Source organism: Vanessa cardui, chromosome 18 (genome assembly GCF_905220365.1).
Source record: "Vanessa cardui chromosome 18, ilVanCard2.1, whole genome shotgun sequence".
Taxonomy (NCBI): Eukaryota; Metazoa; Arthropoda; class Insecta; order Lepidoptera; family Nymphalidae; genus Vanessa; species Vanessa cardui.
The window spans coordinates 8,810,430-8,831,409 of record NC_061140.1 but is presented as its reverse complement, the minus strand read 5'-3'; the positions used below and the strand labels follow the sequence as shown (position 1 = coordinate 8,831,409).

General features: G+C 32.2%; 1 protein-coding gene across 5 annotated transcripts in view; it reads right to left on the bottom strand.

Moving 5' to 3' along the window:
- Positions 1–20,980, bottom strand: part of LOC124537623 (high affinity cAMP-specific and IBMX-insensitive 3',5'-cyclic phosphodiesterase 8) — a 231,674-nt gene that overhangs the window by 50,144 nt on the left and 160,550 nt on the right. For all 5 annotated transcript variants that reach the window (XM_047114510.1, XM_047114512.1, XM_047114511.1 and 2 more), the window contains 2 exons: positions 14,652–14,717; positions 14,086–14,291 (listed from right to left, as the gene is read on the bottom strand). In XM_047114510.1, coding sequence (XP_046970466.1) covers positions 14,086–14,291; positions 14,652–14,717 — 272 coding nt within the window. The remainder of the gene's footprint in view (positions 1–14,085; positions 14,292–14,651; positions 14,718–20,980) is intronic.

Here is a 20,980-nt window from a genome sequence, read left to right as displayed (position 1 = left end):
CGATTTGTAGTTAATTTATGAGTCTGATGGCGCGGAGATTGTCCCTTTCGGTGAGATTTATGGAATTTATGCACCATGCTCGTGCACGTTCGGTAAATGTTGATAAATTCGTTTATTTTTATATTTTTTTTGTGTGTGTTTATGAAAATTCTAATTCAGAAATCACAAATATCTCTTGTGAAATTGTCTGTATATTCACACTAGTGTCGTCAAATAAGAGTAATATGTAAAGTAAAGTAAGTAAAGTAAAGTAACAGCCTGTACATTTCCCACTGCTGAGATAAGGCCTCCTCTTCCATTAAGGACATATTCCACCACGCTGTTCCAATGCCGGTTGGTGAAATGCACATGTGTCAGAATTTCGATGAAATTAGATACATGCAGGTTTCCTCACGATGTTTTCCTTCACCGCCGAGCAGGAGATGAATTATAAACACAAATTAAGCACATATATATATAGCGGTGCTTGCCTGGGTTTGAACGCACAATCATCGGTTAAGATGCACGCGTTCTAACCACTGGGCCATCTCAGCCAAATATGTAAAGAGTTAAGTCATTTTCGAATTATATGTACATAGCTTAGAATGTTACCAATAGTCATGAATATTTAAAATTAAAACGTAATGTATATAAATACGAGTATGTATCCGTTAAAGGCACGGTCTGTAATATTAGCTATGGTCTCTTGTTATTTCGAGGAAAACTTCTGGATCATATCCAGAGCAATGTGAGTTGGTGGGCAAACGTGTTCTGGCAGATTTTTATCCGATGCAAGCTTCCTCACAATGTTTTCTTTTAACGCTTAGCGCGAGATAAACAAAAGAGTAAATATTGTTATTATTACATATATTTTAAACTGAATTGAAATTTGCACCATCTTCGTTTCACGTGTTGCAAGCATAAAAACATTTAAGTGGACTATAATTAAATTCGCTGAACATAGCATCCAAAAGCTAATAAAGTATACAATTTCCAAGAAAAGATTATAACATTTTTAATATTTTACTAATATTTCATAAAAAATTTGAACTCCAAATTTAATAGTGAATACGAATCACTTTTTATAAAACAAAAATATGTTATATTTACGTATCAATTTTACTTTTTTAATTGGCTTGTCTCAATTATAACAAATGTATATTTTATTCAAACTGAGTTAGGTGTTCTATTTTCAACCGACTTCCAAAAGGAGGAGGTTATCAATTCGTCTGTATTTTTTTTTTTTTTTTTTTTTATGTTTGTTACCTCATAACTTTTCACTGGGTGGACCGATTTTGATAATTTTTTTTTGTTGGAAAGGTAGTGCTTCCCGTGGGGTCCCATTTTTTTTATTTTTTTTCCGATGATGGTATCCATGTGAAAACGACATAAGTCTTAAATTTGCATTATGTATATGCGCGACAAATAGGTGAATAACTGAAAATCACGTTAACCAATTTTGATAATTCTTTTTTTATTATAAAATATATACTTCAAGGGTAATTTGGTGAAAGTTTGGTAAGGTTCTGAGCACAGGATCCATGACAAAGTAACGGAACGGAAGGGAACGGAACAATTCTGAGGAGCACGTTAGCGATACTCGGTCGAATCTTTTATTTATAGGTTATTTGGATATTTGAGTCACCTTCCGTAATGTGGTTATGTTTATGTTATTGTCATAGTCGAATATTATAATCAACTAGCTACCCACCCCGGCTTCGCACGGGTGCAATACTGATACTAAATATACTACATAATTTGTTTATATACGACATCACATCGCAAACTTCTAAAATTATCAGTGTTTCTTTACTATATTGTTCATGTATTATATACACAAACCTTTCCCTTGAATCACACTATCTTTTAAAAAAAACCGCATCAAAATCCGTTGCGTAGATTTAAAGATATAGGGACAGAGAAAGCGACTTTGTTTTATACTATGTAGTGATGGAACTCCTATACGGCTCGCAGTTAGGGTGCGATATGGGGCAGAATTTCTTACTATCTTTAATCAAATTTTGTGTATGTGATGTGATGTCATATGATGTACGAAATATAGTTGGTCTTTTTCAAAGTTTTTTTGCTGAGTTCGATTACAGCTCTTTCGAAGGATCCTTGTAGTTTACGCCGCGTGACGTATTAAATCCGCATTTTCAAAGTCTATTTTTGCTTTTTTCGCAAGTTTCCTTTGAAATTGTCCTCGAAGTAGTTTCTGACTCATATAAACGGAACGCTTAATCTATCCATATTAAAAAAAATAGTTAGTCAACATCAGCTTCACTTAAAATCAAAAAAATAAATAAAATTTTAACAAAAAGAAAAACCGACTTCAAACAAAACACTATTTTAAAACAAATGAATATGCACGAAAAAGTAATAAAAATAATTGCGTATTCAACATATTTTTTAGAGTCTTCCTGAGTTAAATGAAATGAAAAATATTAGACTACTTAAAAGTCGATTAACGATTATATCATGTAGTTATAATTATTGTTATATTTGGAGTCGGTGTCAGCCAATAAAACCCTACAGTATATCTATCAAAAACAATACGAGAATACTTTAACAAATATGTTTTTTACAAATTACCTTTTACACAATAATATACAATGGATCAATCAAGGGGCTCGTATCGCTTCTTTCTTTTGATTGTTGGGGCAAGGGCACCATGGCTGACACCGGCTCCAAATATACCAATAACTATAACTACATGATATAGTCGTTAATCGACTTTTAAGTAGTCTAATATTTTTCATTTCATTTTACTCGGGAAGACTCTAAAAAATGTGTTGAATACGCAATTATTTTTATTACTTTTTCGTGCATATTCATTTGTTTTAAAATAGTGTTTTGTTTGAAGTCGGTTTTTCTTTTTGTTAAAATTTTATTAAAATCAACATGAGGTCGTAATAGAGTGGTCTTGATCCCCGAATAGCGTAGAGTATGTTCGTTTAAATCCCGTCCTAATAAAAAAACTGTCAAATCGAGTTAAAATCAATACGATGGCTAATGGAGTACGGTTACACATCCCTGTCGACCAATTTCATTGGAATCGGTGTGAAAACTGTAGCACGTATGACACAGACACACACACATATATAACTTATCGTAGTGAAATTTTTGCACTTATTATAGGTACATTTCTTTTATTTGAACTTTTGGCTTCTTTTATATTTAGTCATCACATTAATTACGTAGCATAAAACAAAGTCGCTGTCTGTATGTATTCTTAGATCTGTAAAAATACACAACGAATTTTGATGCGCTTTTTTTTCAAAATATATAAAAATAATGTATGTATTCAAGAAGGTGCAAAATCATTTTATTAATAAAAAATTTAGCAGAGTTATTAGCAAATTGTGTGAAATATATCAGAAATGATACAGCTGAGAATCGATTAACGATTGTAATCGATTTGAACGTAGAAAAGTTAATCGAAAATAAATTAATTGCCAGATAAGGTTATTGAAAATAGATTAGTCAACATTTTTTGTATTATAAAGGTTCTCGCAGAGCTTAGAGTTCTTCCTAGTTTTCCACGTAAAAGGCTTCCATCGGGCTACGAATGTAGGACTTAAGGCAGGAAGCCTTTCGTATATATCTCCATTTGAAACTGTACATGAAAGCTGTTATAATACTGTTCGCAATAAAACAGTTTATCTTTCAAAACGAGTATCGCAGAATGGGTAAAATTTTCGTTTATTCTCGAATGAATTGTAGTATCGATTTATGATATTTATTGAAGTTAAGTCATTCATATCGAAGGCTCCAATTTCGAATATCGCAAATAACTACATCAGCTATAAATTGCACTCTATCGTAATATTTAATTACAATTACTTATTTTAAAACTTTATTATACAAACAAAATTGGTTTGAATTGATAAACTCCTGTTTTGAAGTCGGTTAATGAGTCGGAATGGCCCAGTGCTTAAAATATGTGTAAATAGATATTGCCGGTTGAACCACCAAAAAGTTTGCATGTGTATGATTTGTGTTTGTAGTTCTCGTGGCCGGTGAAGGTAAAACATTATGAGGGAACTTTATACTGTTACTGGGTAATTATGAAAATCTATTTGCATATTATATTTATCAATAGAATATTATGAAAAACTATTCCATATTTTGAAGAGACTATTACATCTATCCAGCAGGGTTAGCTACATATTTACTCAATAATAACAATAGTAATTAAAACAAAGAACTATTTATCTTAAATAAGCAATAAAAATGTATTTTTAAAAGTGAATATATTATTTAAGACTAGCTGAACCTGCGGCTTTATCGCGCAAAATTAAAATCTATAGCAAAAAAAAAAAACATCATCGCATTTTACCTCCTCGGGAGGCGAATTGCCTGTCCTCCCCCGGGGCTCAAATTATATCCATACCAAATTTCATCTCCATAGGTTTCAGCGTGAAGCAGTAACAGATAGCGTTACTTACGCATTTATAATAAAAGTATATGTAATGTTCATAATTTGTTTGTTAGTTGTGTAAAGATTAAAGTAATTTCCGCTGTCTGTCTGTTGGACCTTGAACATTACTTTATTGAGTCACTGATAATCCAGAGATTTTAATATGATATCGTAAATAAACTCTCTTTTTTTTCGCTTACATTGTAATTGCTGTCTGAACCCTAGATAGATCAAAATAATGTCCTACAGTATTGTTCACCTTAAAAAGGTCTACAAAAAAGTTACGTCCTACGGCACCGCTTATTTACAAAATAATTTAGGCAATACATCATTAATCCTTATCCAATAAAGTGCCTTTAATATATTGTAATTTAAATAAATACATTCGAAGATATTACACATTTAAAATACAGGGACAGCGGTTTCTATTATCTGATGACAAAAACTTTAAACTTTGTATATTATGACAATCTGTGGTACATATAGTATCAGTGTTGCACCCTTGCGAATCAGGGGTGGGTCGCTAGTTGAGAAATAAAATATTTACATATATAACCTTATATTATTGTAATTCATTATATTGTCACTATTTGCCATACAGTACTGAACACAGCAAAATGAAGTCTACATTTTGGGTTTGTAAAGACTCATGAATAAGCGCCTCCCTACCCACACACAGATAAAACCCCAATAAATAGGATAATAATATCATATTCTATAAATAATTAAAGTTTTAATTACTCAGTCTGTAACGCAAAGGTTTCTCTAGAGATTTAGTCAAATTTCACATCGTGGATCGTCGGTAAGGGGAGTATTTAGATGAAACAAGCTCCCTTTGAGTATTACATTTTATTTATTATAAGCATGTTATTATAAAAGATTAAGCGATCTTATCTCTATATATTTCTCATATAAATAGGAATAGGCTTTTTAATAATATAATATACGGAACACGCAAATTCACACTTTCTTTCACCGGGACTTTTAAATACAAAACAATCTCGTGAGAAATCCGGGCGTAAAAGTTTTAACATATCGTTAATTTTTGAAGTGAATACGTCTCCAATTAAATTAATATTTAATGGAATATTATTTAAATATGGTATGCCTATACTAATATATTTCTATCTTTTTTTTAAACGAATCTCAATGCAAATTTTAAATTTAGAACACAAAATAAATATTGATAATAAATATTGATAACGGTCACTTAACAAAAAATCATATTCGTTTAAAACATTGCTTTCATTTTGAAGTGAAGCGGGACTGATTAAACCCTGCTATCATGTGTGTCTAATAATTTTCTATGTGTGTGAATGTATAGCTAATCACATCGAAAACCATTCGTTCTAGTTCTGGCTGGTAGATAATGCTTTCATAATAAAGTCTACTTTTTTAAATATATACCTATATTTAGTGTTGTGCTATAAAGTATTAAATAAAAAAAAATATTAGAGATAAAGACAAAAATATAAATAGATTAATTAATAGATTGTTAAGAATGATGTAAAATTGGTACGTGTAAATAATTTACAAAATATTATTATTTATTTTTTCATTGAACGAAATATACTTTCTTTAAATGTTAGTGGAAGGTAAGTTGAATCAGAGGGATATAAAAATATTTCAAGAAAAATATACGAAGACTGTCCCGACATTTGAAAGCGGGAATAAAATTTTGTCGTCAAATAAAGTTGAAAGGAGACGCCGTCACAGCCCGCTGTTTGCCAATGGGTATTAAGTCAGTCTCCATTCTGGCGACTGGCAGCCAAAGTTATACGAAAGAAGTTTAAAGAATTATTCAAAGGAAATCAGTCACTATTTTATATTCAAGACTTTGAAAAAACATCTTTACTTAAAAATAGTTTTACAGGAACGATGCACGGTTTCCTCGACAATCGTATGAATTTATTTAAAAACAGTGACGTAGTATTTTATAGTCACGCTATACACATAGCGTAAACACGTCACAAAAACGATCTTGATACTTGTATTTACTACGTCATACTACACTGTGTCTTAATCCGTTTGCGTAGTATCTGTATAAGTTCTATGTAAATCGATTTTGCACCATTTTATATGTCATTTAATAGAGCTTGATGGGTAGTTATTTCTTAAATACAACAACAGCCTGTCAATTCCCACTGCTGGGCTAAAAGTCTCCTCTCCCTTTGAGGAGAAGGTTTGGAACATATTTGAACCCGCAATCATCGGTTAAGATACACGCGTTCTAACCACTGGGCCATCTCGACTAATTTTTTTTCTTTCTTAAATATCTTAATAATATTTTTCTTAATCTTAATTATATTTTTTAATATAGACAGGCGAACATGCAAATGTATCATCTGATGGTAATCGGTCGCCACCGCCTGTATAGATATTATGTGCTGTATAAATATTTCCATCACGAAAGCGCCACCAACCTTGGTAGCTCAGATTGAGGGTATATGTCTTGTAAGTAGCAGTAGTATATCCCTTTTGTCTCTTGTTATAGAATTATGCAGCTCTCTTTGACTCTCATTAGTCATAACTATCGGCAGTCTTCTTTTTGTCATTTCTGACAAAACAATATATTACTATTTTTTCTCTGGTTATATGAAATTATTAATATCTTTGCAGCCTTAAATTATATCCAACCTACTTCCGATTTAGATATAGAACGATTGATTGATCTAGATATAGATCTACCATTTATCTCTCTGAATCATCCATACCATAATTCACTATAATATATGTATCATTAATACTTTTTAATTATTTTTTCATTGAATAATAATTACATCAATCCGATTGGTTGAGGTTGATAAGGCATTGCTCTTCAAGCTGACAGCTCATGTCAAATACGTCGGAAGAGTTGACATGACCACAAATGGCCTGGGGCTATTTGGGTCAGCCCTCGATCAACGTCAGATAACGAAGTCTTTGTTATTGTTCTTGTAGGAACAACTATTGATCTCTAAAAATATTATAAATGCGAAAGTAACGCTTCACGGCTAAGATACTAAATTAGTGTTAACGAAACAAGCTTGAATACCAAGGAGGAACACAGGATACTTTTTAATCCTTCATGGGGGTAATATTGTAGATTAGGGGTTGTATGAAAGTCATAAAGGAAGTACAGCAAGGACACTTAATTTCCCGCGGGGTTTGTTGCGGTTTCAGATAGTAATACATAGCTAGGTTATCCAGTATGTCTGTCAAAACCAAAATATATTGTATTTGAGTAAATTTTTGAATTGTCATTTTACAAAATATTAGGTGAAGCTAGCACCGGTTATGTGAAATCTAGCGAGAACGACCCTCAAGAAATTCAGTAATTATTTTTTTCCAACATTTAAAATACAAAGTTATGTTGTTTAAATGCGTTTATATATATGTATATAGTAATCAAAGTCCACAAGTATTAGTTATCCGGAATCAAAGTCCAAAAGAATTAATTCCACGCTTTTTTATCATCTATAAAATCTTGTATTGAATAATATGATTTTTTTAAATTATTTGAATTTTGTGACTATTTCAATACTCACTTTGTAACTGATATTTTACTTCTCTGCCGGTCTCTCTGGCTTGTTAGTTGTGAAATACAGTTGCATTCAACATCATGTTTAGTTCAGTCAAACAACTACAAATCAAATTGAAATTTGAGCTAACTGGCTTTCGAAATTATTTACTCCGTAGTTCCAAACGATTTGTGAACAAATAATGCGAATATACCATTACATCAATCCAATTAAATGAATATCAAAAAGGTTTTATTTTAATCGTAATGTTTTTTTTTGTTTACGGTATGTAATTCAGCCAGCCAGCAACATTCATTTTTAAATAGACTTATTTGAAAAATTCGTGATCTTTATAGATTATGTAGATAATAAAAGAGCGTTGTGTTAAAATTCGATGATTTTCCTACAGGATTAATAATTGTCTCCAATTATTTATTATCTGTGTAATTGTTTCAAAAGAGTAACTGTTGAGTGTCGTCATTATACTTTCCTAACAGTATCTTAAATTAATTTAATATTGTAAAACGACCTAAAACTAGGATTTGTGTAAATTTTTCTTTTCAATATTGCAATAGAGTCTAAAAAATAAAAAAAATATTGTGATTTGATTTCAACACCATGCTTTCTGTTTATTGTAAGTATGCTTATATTGTTTGCGCTACTGATGCTATGGGGTTTTTTTTAATTCGATGGAGATGTTTTTGTAATACAGATAAAATAATTTACGCGCAGCTTAATACGTAGGGTCGGCTAGAGTAGTATTAAATTAAATCAGCGCCTCCTCACCTAACTACTATGCAATTGAACATAAATGAAATAAACTAAATAATTGCATTACCAATACTTTATAAACACAATAGATATTGAATTTGTTTCATCCTCTGGAAACGTTGGTCTTCATCAATAAACAATAAAGGCTTATTTACAATGCCGTTATTCAATCATCTCGAATATTTTCAAGTGTTTGTGTCAGCGTTTTTGGAAATATTGCTATTGGGAATACTCTCATATGAAGGGCTCTCTGATATAAAACAAAAGGCTTGGTCGCACTCGTCTCCATTTAATATATTCTATCAAGAATTTTTCGCTCGATATCTTTATGTATGATCGAATGTTCGGTCAGATAATGATCTACCTCAAATATGACATTATTGTACGGACGTAATATATATTGTTTTATGGAATAGTTTGTTGGACGAGCATATGGGCCACCGATGGTAAGGGTCACCATCACCCAAAGACAATGACGCTGTAAGAAATACTATTTCTTACATCGTCAATGCGCTATTAACTTTGGGAACTAAGATGCTATGTTCCTTGTGTCTGTAGTTATACTGGTTCACTCACCCTTCAAACCGGAACACAACAATACTGCGTATTGTTGTTTAGCGGTAGAATATCTGATCTTGCACACAGCCCTACCACCAAGTAAGTATTTTCGAGCAGAAATTATTTTATCGAATTTTTAATTTTTATTTATTTATTTATGCTTTATAGCACTTGTATAAGGATTTACAAGGGTTATTTACAAAAGTAGCAACCAGGTCTTATCGCTAAAATAGCGCTCTGTTTAAGGCAAACTTTGGGTAAGGACTGGTTGTAAAAAATAAATTTGGGAAGGCGTATAATAACTCTAATAAATATAAATAGAAATAAAAAAAAACAGTAACAAATAAACAACGACGAAAATTGCTTAAAGCGACAAATAAAAGTCTTTAATCATTTTTAAAAATAGCTAATGAGTAATAGTTTATTTAGGAAGCAAAATATTTTGAAGACTAAGTTTGTATTTCTCATTATACCGGCGGCTCCTCCCGGCTTCGCATTTCGGTTTTAGTTCATCAATTCACAGTTTGCAAATAGCGTTTGGATTTCTAAATTTTTTCAGAACCACTGACAGAAAGCTGTGACCGCGGCTTCGTGCACTTTTGAATTTAAAAAAGAAGTTACTGTTCAGCTTCAATGTAACTTATTAAATCTGCAGCTCTTGTGATATCGAGTCGTTAGTGGGATGCACTCGACGTGAGTGAGCGGTGCGGTATAATTCTAAAATAAAAGTAGCCTAAGTTACTTCTCATTACATCAGCTATTCGCTAGTGAAAGTTCCGTCAAAATAGTTTCAGGCGATCCAAAGTTTAGCCGGAACAAACAGAAAGACAAGAGTCGAGATGGCAAACAAATTAAGCACATGAATCAGCGGTGCTTGCCTGGGTTTGAACCCGCAATCATCGGTTAAGATGCGCGCGTTCTTACTGGGCCATCTCGACTTAACTTAAGCATGTGTCAATAATTGATGTAAAATGTTATGGCCCGTGATGTAATGTATGTAATATTGTAAATCAGAAGGATTTGTCCGTTTGAATGCTCCCGGCAAAATAAGTTCAATCATTCCATAGATTAGCCGGTATAAACATACATAAGTATTATACTTGCTTATTATAGCGTATAGTCAAAAATCTACCACCGGTTCGGAAATTAACACCTCGGACCTGAGAAGAACCGGCACAAACTCAACAGGTTTTTTATTAAATTTCATTTTAACAAGTATTGATTTTATGTTTTCACGTAGAGACGGATAGACAGGTCGATAAAAATAGTAGCAAATGTTATTGTGGTACATGTACCCTGTATACATATGCATTTAGTTAAAAGCGATTATTTTAATATTACAAACAGACACTCCAATTTTATTATACGTATATATTAGGTTACTCAAGGAAGTGGAGTAAGCATATATATATATATATATATTGAAGATTACGATATAACATGATAATATGGTTATAAATTAGAAAATATGAATAGCTTATTCGAGTAATTTCTCCGAACGTTCATACGTCGAACGCAAACGATGTAAATTCCAAAGCCAGATAAATATATTACCATATTATATCTTTGCTTTTCATAACTTCGTTGTAGATTGCATATATATGCTAATATATATAGTCAATAATCTTGAAATACGACACAACTACTCTATGGGACTAGCTTTACCGTATTTCTCAATCTACTTAACTTGAGAAGAACAAAACTCAGTAATTTCGTAATGATGACTTTTCATCAACAAAAACAACAGCCTGTAAATTAGGCTGTCTCTCCCTTTGAGGAGAAGGTATGGAACACATTCCACCACGCTGTTCCAATGCGGTTTGGTGGAATACACATATGGCAGAATTTCAATGAAATTTGTCACATGCAGGTTTCCTCACGATGTTTTCCTTCACCGCTGAGCACGAGATGAATGTGGTGGAATATGTTCCAAACCTTCTCCTCAAATGGAGAGGAGGCCTTTAGCCCAGCAGTGGGAATTTACAGGCTGTGGTTGTTGTTGCTTACGTTAATGTAATTGGTGCGGACTATTTGCCCATCTGCGTTTCCCAAGCAAATTGAAAAAAGGTAAATTCTCAGATGCAAGCTAATTGCTAAGTATACCTACTTAGTCACGCTATTACTTGTTGCTATTTTTATCGGCGTCAAATATGGTTAATTAGGATTGATATGTAAATACGTATAATTATCCCTTATCCGGATAACTCCAGTTTAATTTGCGTTCAGTTCGTTTTTTATATAAAAGAACGTTTAAAATGATTCTAATTTTAAAATTAGTTGCATTATAAACTTCTATAGATCGTCATTATTTTTATTTTTTAATTTTTTTTATGGTATAGGTTGGCGGACGAGCATATGGGCCACCTGATGGTAAGTGGTCACCATCACCCATAGACAATGACGCTGTAAGAAATATTAACTATTCCTTACATTGTCATTGTGCCACCAACCTTGGGAACTAAGATGTTATGTCCCTTGTGCCTGTAGTTACACTGGCTCACTCACCCTTCAAACCGGAACACAACAATATTGAGTACTGTTATTTGGCGGTAGAATAACTGGTGAGTGGTAGGTACCTACCCAGACGGGCTTGCACAAAGCCCTACCACCAAGTAAAGTAAGTGGTGTTGTGATATATTGAAAAATTACATTTATAATTCACTAGTCGCTCCCCCGTGGTTATCATGTTAGGCAAAAAAGTAGCATATATCCTTTCTTGGAGTTTAAGTTTGCTTCACACCAAATCATCATCAAATTCGCTTCATTGGTTTTGTCGTGAATGAGCGACACGCAGACAGAGTTACTTTCACAATTATAATTAGCCTAGAGTACTTTTTATACCGAGAGAGCCGAGATGATCTAGTCTTAAAAAGTCATGACCTTTAACCCTAAATTGAATATTTAAATCTTATATAACATCTCATCCTCGAGCGTGAAGGAAATCTGTATATTTAGGATGAAAATCTGCCACACGTGTAACTAACAACAACGGGAGCTCCTTGTTGTTACTTAAGTAGATTTACAAATGCACTGTTGATTTGAGCAACTACTAACAACGTGTACTTACAAACTTAAATTTATAGATTTAGGAAGATTTATCAGAAATGCATTACATCCAATAAAAACTTTCATAATGTAATAGTTCCGCCAGCGACTCTACACGCGTAGAGTTTTTCCCTGATAAAATACTTAGGTATTATAACCTTAGGGTTATCTCTACGTTTCATTCAGATCCGTTCAACCGGTCTGCGTGGTCTAGTAACAAACATCTGTTCGTCAAAACTTTCTCATTTATAATATTAGTAAAAATTAGTAGATATAGTTAAAGAAGACAAAAAAATACCATCATTAAATTCTAAGAATTTAACAGACTAAATTAAATGCGCGTTAAACTGTTAAGCGTAGGTACTTCTGTGGAAATATTGTACCTAATATAATAAAACCTTATTTGTAATGAGCTGCAAGTAGTAAAGTTTTTATCTGTATTGGTATAGTTGTATTTTTTTAAATTAGGTATTGCGAAGACTTCTCATTTTATTTCTTTATTACATAGACAGTTATAAATATGTTAAGAATTCAGTATGTAAAATAATTATTCCATCTAGATCATTTAAAGTACGCGTTTGAATAATTTTAATGATGAATGCACAAGTAAATCTAGATCGTCGTCATACATTTGATCGATGTATAAAAGAATATATGAATGATAAATCACATACCGTTAGTCTGTTAGTTCATTAATCTGTATGAATAATAACGGCGAGTAATCCTCAGCTTCAATCATTCATTAGTTGGCCTTCAAGTTACATTTAAATGTATTTAAATACGTATGTATCATAAAAGATCTTTGTATTTATTGATTTATTTTTAATATACGCTAAGCTACATGCTTTGATTAGTTTTTTGTGTTGTCTTTTCAAGTTGTATTTTGGACATCGAATTGACGCTTTGTCTTTGGTTGAGACAGATATAATCTATGACTATTATGGATTTGCAAAAAATACTTTTTGAAGTTTGACGAGTACTATAATTTGAAAAATAAATTCTAAATTCTAAAAGTAGCTTAGTTGAATATTGTTATATTATAAATTAGTAATTTAAATGGAATCTAAAGTTTTAACTTGCATGACTTTCACTTTTTGTTAAACCACAAAAATTGATATAATTGATATTTATTTATTTGTTCCGATTTGTAAGTTGAGTCAGCCATTTAGTGTGAAAATTAAATACAAATCGTTTGTTGTATTTTTGTTCTCATAAAATACTTATTTGCTGTTTGATTACATTGTTTATCAATTAAAAATACTTATATATGTATATTATAGAAATAAATTGAAAATAGAGCATTCAAATACGAAAGTATTACGATTTGCTCGCATTTTTTTCTTGACATACACACCTACGTAACATAAAGACGTCGTATGTGGAGTACGTGTACTAGAAACTCATAAGAAAACGCGAGATGAAGCTCTTCATTTTAATTGTGGGTAAAAAAAAAATCATTTGAATAAATTGTATTATAAAATCAGTTCATTTCGTGTGTTACTTGGTGGTAGGGCTTTGTGCTAGCTTACACCCACACCCATCACCCATCTACCGACAAACAACTGTACTTGGTATTCCGGTTTGAAGGGTAAGTGAGCCAGTGTAACTACAGACACAAGAGATATTACATCTTAATTCCCAAGTTTGGTGGTGCATTGGCGATGAAATTAATGGGTAATGTTTCTTACAGCGCCATTGTCTAAGGGTGGTCGTGACAACCATCAGGTGTTCCATATGCTAGTCCGCCAACGAATAGCATAAAAAATATATTATTTAGTATTTTTATGATTTTTTTTTTATGGTAACACTTACCTCGCTAATAACGTTGGGTCCATCAACTGCGGCTGCCGCGCGTCAATGACGACTACGTGGGGTATCCGCGCGTCTGCGTCGCGGCGGAAGGCGTCCAGAGCCTCCCTCGGGCCGCGCACGGCGCGCGATTCGCCGCCCGTGCGTGCGGCCGCGTTGCAAGCCGCTGCGCACACGCGCGACGCACGCTCCGGGAACACGCATAGTAGCTGTATCAAAGTGTCTTGTTAGGCTATTTTTAGCGAGCTTGGCTTTATTTTTTTAATATACTTTATCAAAATCTAGCAATTTAAATTAAAATAATTTAATTTGTGTTAACAATTCATCTCGCGCTCGGCAGTGAAGGAAAATATCGTGAGGAAACCTGCATGGGACTAATTTCATAGAAATTCTGCCACGTGTGTATTACAACAACCCGCATTGGAACAGCGTGGTGGAATAATATGTTCCAAACCTTTTCCAAAAAGGGAGAAGAGGCCTTAGCTCAAAAATGGAAAATTTACAGGCTGTTGTTGTTGGATGATTTGAATTGCTATGAGGAATATAAAAATATAAGATTAATATTTTACCTCTAAGGGTTCCGGTGGCGCGTAGAATAGGGCGGCGGGGATGTGTGAAGGCGGCGGCGACCTGTTCTGCAAAGAGAAGCCTCTGTGTAATATACATTGACACTAATTACTACTCTAAGACGGTTACACTTATTACATTATGCAATACTGAGATATGGTAAGCGTCTTCCTTATATTTTATTTACCATTTTCAAAATTTAAAAATATTATTAAGACTAAATTAATAAATAAATCATACTATTCATTAAAAGAATACTTTTTAGAGAGAAACGCCTGGAGTTAGGCTCGGGTTCCATCATAGGACGCTAATTACTGTCAATAACAGCATTGTAAATATGTTTATTTGAAAAGAGCAACTATGCGAGTTTCTTGCCGTTTCTTTTCGCTAGAAGCTGCTTTCCGAAACGGTGATAGTATTTTTAAATAAAACTAATTATAACGGATGAATCGCGTATATTAATTATTTTTAAACACTAGCTACCCGTGACCACGAACACTGCAAAGTGCTCGAAACGTCGGGATGTTTAAAAATAATTAATATACGCGATTCATCCGTTATAATTAGTTTTATTTAAATGTGTAATAATCGCGAAAATTTAAGACAACATTATGTGAACCAGTACGGACTGGAAATATCAAATCAAATTCGCCGGTCAGTCTACCCGTGACCACGAACACTGCAAAGTGCTCGAAACGTCGGGATGTTTAAAAATAATTAATATACGCGATTCATCCGTTATAATTAGTTTTATTTAAATGTGTAATAATCGCGAAAATTTAAGACAACATTAGGTGGTAGTATTTGATTATTGACGATTCAAAAACGCTTCATTGTGAAGTTTACTTGAATAAAATTGATTTGATTTAATCCAAATAATTATGTACATTACGTCTTAAATACAATAGTGATGAGCATGAACGTAAAGAGAGGGAGAGGAAGAGGAAGACTAAAAAAGACATGGATGGAATGTGTGAGAAGCGAAATGAGATTGATGGTTGTGAAAGATCATCTTATGAATAATAAAGAAGATGGGAAGTAAAAAACAAGCTGTAGCAACACCAAATATATTGGGACACGGGCAAGGAAAAGTGAAAAGATATTCACCAAATTTGAGATAAAATAATAATAAAAGATAATGGTATAAAATTATGATAAGTACAAAAAGTTGTTTCTAATAAGAGACGGAGCTCCCTTTCAGATACCCTTGGGGTAGAGGTTACATAATACCATTATATTATCTTGCAATTTTTGTTCATATAAATATTGTCGCATAATCAATCAAAGTCAGTCAGTAAGAGAAAAAATCCTATTTTTAGAAAAAAATACATCATTTTGTACTTAGAAGTATAATTTTTAAAAACATATGTGTTCTCGTGACAAGCTCTTATGTCATAATAAAAATAACGTTATGTTATGATTTCTATCAATGCCATTGACTTTAGGCTGGCAACCGTACAAAACAGTGAAACAAAAGTCATGAATACATTTAATTAATAATTTTTTTACGGCTCTTTCTATAATTAATATGTTGTGATTATTATTGCTGATTCAATAATGACTCAGGCATATATACTCTATAATATGTAAGCCGTTAATAGATAATTAAGTAACACTATTTTTAAGCTTCCAAAAGAAAACAATTTAATAACGATAATTATATAAATAATTATAAAAGCTCTTTATAAAAAAATGATTGAATAAATTTTACATTTCATTATTAATAATGATTTCTTGATAAGATCCTATTAACATTAATTAAAAATTCCATGATAATTTATTACCGTATTTAATTTATAAAGCCGTCAGTCCTCGAGAGAAAAGATACGTCAATCAAAGGACTATTAAGTACTTTGCCAAGTCTTAAACGCTAGCCTTGAAGTCTAGGATTACAGCGGGATAATAAGTTAGTAATATAATGCCGCACAGCTGACCGCAGTTCCGGGGTATCACTTCGAGTTACCGCAATGCCCTATTACAAAGACGAGAGCACTTTTGCGTATGTTTTGATTATTACTTCCGAGATCGGATATTAAATTTTGGCACGTTATTACACTTTAATCTTGTTTTATTTAACATTCTTATTATCATATTAAATTACTCGATTATTATTGTTGTTTACAGATCTTGTTACAAAATTAATTTTTGCCGATTTTAAATCCATATTCGTTCATGTTTCATTCGATTAGTTAAATCTCGAATATGGTTTCATTTTTTAATTTGAAAAAAGAACAATTGAAACAATGGAATAAGGATAGGAAGGTCTTTATTTTAAATTCATGATTATATTTTTAAGCGTGGTCCCATGCAAATTGGAAGAAAACATTTCGTAACAACCAAAGTGGAAAATTATTTTTTTTTTATTTCTGGTGATTCCATTTGCACAAAGACGTTGAGAAAAGCGTAACCTCGTTTATTAGAAAAGAAAATCGATAACAAATACTTTATTTTATTTTATTTTTAATAATTATTAAAAAAATAAAATAAACATTAAATTAATTAAAAAATAATATTGAAATATTTGCAAATAATTATTTATTATTAGACCAAGGCGAGACATGTTTAAATATGAAAACGGGTATTTAATTTATTTATCAAAATTTTTTTTTAGTAGCTAACGTCTGAGTTTAAATCGCAACTCTTAATGTATTTAGTTAATTAAATCAGTAATTTAATTAACTAAATACATTAAGAGTTGCGAAGTTTTTTTAAATGCCTTGTTTTAAGAGTGTTTAAATTATATAAATGTATTACATTATTTTGGTATTATGAGCTATAATTTCAGCTATTAAACTTTATTTTGAAAGCTCAGTGTGTAAATATAGTAAAACAATTTTTTATAGTGTCAGATGTCTGAATTCAATTTTTTTAATATTTGTAATATTATATATGAATATAATATTGTCTATAGCTATAAACAGGATATCAAATTTGTGTTGGACCTGAAGAAACTTTTCCCCTTTTTATGGTATAGGTTGGGCCTGATAAGTGGTCACCAACGCTCATAGACAATGGCGCTGTAAGAAACACTAGCCATTCCTTTCATAATCAATGCTCCACCAACCTGGGAAAATAAGATGTTATGCCCCTTGTGCTTGTTACACTCACTCACTCACCCTTCAAACCGGAACACAACAATACTGAGTAATGTTATTTGGCGGTAGAATAACTGATGAGTGGGTGGTACCTACCCAGACGGGCTTGCACAAAGACCTACCACCGAGTAAAAACGTTTTAAGATAAAACTTTTTAGTCTATAAAGTACATGCTTATAACCTTGGATCCCTTCGGATTGCTTATTTTACTAGTATGATTAATGGGAACGAAGATATAAGGTTATTATTTCAACAATCCTGAGTACTGTTGTTAGAATATTAGTTGAGCAATTATTTTAAATATAATACTGTTAAATTCAAAAGTCGACTTGGATATTGTACACTTTGATTTTGAGTATCATATCAGATGTTGCAAGTTATGTTCTTGTATCGTAAAGTAACGACGTTGTTCCCGCTCTTTGTCTCTGGGATCGTATCGGATTACCGTCTATGTGAAAGTGATGGAATACAAAATTCGCTTAGGTTTACGTACTCAACTGTGCACTGTACTCAATACTTGTCTATAATGGTCAGGTCGCCGCAGTATTGGTGAAGTTGTCCATAGCTATGTGTTATATCTGTGGTATCTTTACCTGTGGTAAAGATGATGAGTGATCATTCGTAGACTGTGGTACTGTTCGATCGTTATACTCTTCTCCCAAGTACATCAGTACATCACATTGCTATGTTACAGTTAACTTTGTTTAAACTAAGGTTTCAATATTTCTATAATATTATTAAGGTAGGTATACATATTTTACACGTGTGATAAAAGAACAAATACCACTTTTATTACACATTATCAATTTGTTGTTTCAAAAGAAAATCTTTCAATTTTTAAAACAAAGAAATATGTATTACTATTTTTGCTCTACATTTTTTATAGATTTATAGAATATGTATCCAACATTCTAATACAGATAATAAATGAAATAACAATAATATTTTGAATGAAGATAAACGATGGAAACCTAAATTTTTATTAATATGGATTTTCACTAAAACATTCACTTTAAGTGAACAATTTTCTCGGTTCATAATTCGCGGTACTTTCGGTCTAATGGCTTTCATTGTTCGCGTTGTAAATATAAGCGGAAGGGTGTCGGAATGAAAGCATTTATTTTATCCTATAATACGACTTTTAGATTGGCATCCTTGAAAAGTACTAAATTGAAATTTTACGCTGTAAGTTTATTATTTAGTTAACTCTAAATGTATTCAGTAGCTGAGATGGCCCAGTGGTTAGAACGCGTGCATCTTAACCAATAATTGCGGGTTCAAACCCAGGCTAGCACCACTATATATATATGTGCTTAATTTGTGTTTATTATTCATCTCGTGCTCGGCGGTGAAGGGAAATATCGTAAGGAAACCTGCATGTATCTAATTTCATCAAATTTTGCCAAATTTGCATTCCACCAACCCGCATTGGAACAGCGTGGTGGAATATGTTCCAAACCCTCTCCTTAATGGAAGAGGAGACCTTATCTCAGCAGTGGGAAATGTACAGGCTGTTACTTTACTTTTTTTTTACTTTAAATGTATTCAGAATTTACTAAATAATTGCAATCTATATTTATGCTATCTATATTATTATTATAAATATGAAAATAACCTGTCGCTCTTTCGGGATCAAACCACTGAACCGAATTTGATAAATTTGCCTAAAACATAAGAACCCATCCCCATAAAACATGAGCCGAAGCCTAGCGGCTTCGGCTCATGTTTTATGTCATGTTTTACGACAACGAGTTTTTAAATATTAAAGAGATTTTGAAAAATTAATTAAAGATAAGACATAGTGTCATTCAGTTGGAGTGTAGTTGCTTTACCTATATATTATGTACTAAGTGACAAACAAAATGAAATAAATTAACTATATGCAAATAATTAAATGACAAAAGATAATAACAATTAATAAAAACAATTACATCAAAATAATGTTAAATAAAATCATGTATAAAAGAAAAAGAGAAAAATAAAGGTCGCATTGAGGGGCCAAAACGCTCTTTCCTCGTGGGACGATTTCTGCCAGTTTATATCTATTGCTAACTGCGTAACCGAACTTCATTTCAAAAATCCAATCTATCCATACATATAATAAAATTCGAGTGTCTGTTTCTTACATAACAATAACCACTTTTTACTAAATTCATATGTAAACACGATACATATACCAAAATAAGATTTATTACATTTTTTTTGTCCATCTGTCTGTTTTTTCCGGCTAATCTTTGAAACGGCTCTGATTTTGATGGAACTTTTACTGGCAGATAGCTGTTTTAATAAGGAGTTACTTAGGCTACAGCAATAACTTTTTTGTTAAATTCAAACGCGCATTAACTCGCAGGCTAGTCCGTATATATATCGGAATTGTAAAGGATGATTGACTATCAACGCTTATAAGACTCCAGTTCCAAAACGATAATTAAAGCCAGATTTAATGGCCAAAATTCTGAGCGCTCATTGGTCGGCTATTGCGTCAACAGCTGGCATCGACCACTTACAATTCAGATTGCATTAAAATTAGTTACTTTGACATTAGCAAACTTTATGGAAAATTAAGGATAAGGATTTGAAACTTTGAACTTTCATTTGCAATGTCGTACTAAGATTTCATATATTTCATAAAGTTATACAGTGATCCCTAGGGATGTTTTAGTTAAGGTTCCTTCTTCCGACGATATACCAATATCGATCAAAATAATCGAACAATGACAAACATTATTCGGGTATAAACTCGGAAAGTAAAGATTTACTTCGAACATCGAGTTCGACTTCGTAAAGTCAATATATCCTACCCTGTCTCAGGACGACGGATATATTGATGACTGTATTCGAATCTATAATAAAATCTCGCAAGTTATTAGGTATTTACAAAGGAATTAGTTTAATACTTTGGTAAAGAATTCATTAATAAATGACATGTTATTCTGTTATTCACCAACCCGCATAGGGCGTCATGGAATATGCTCCTAAACTTCTCTTCTCAGAGAGGGGAGGCCTTAGCCCAGCGGTGGGAAGTTTTCAGGCTGTACAAGTTTGTATTCTGTAATAGATAAACTACGAGAAAGTAACTGGAACTATCCCAATATATTACAAGTTATTGTAAAGATCATATTCACATAAGAAATTAATTAATAATTAATTAAATTTTTACGAATTATGCTGATGCTACATCTTAGTTGTGACGTACTACTATACTTCGTTTTAAAATTAAATTAGTTTCATTATAA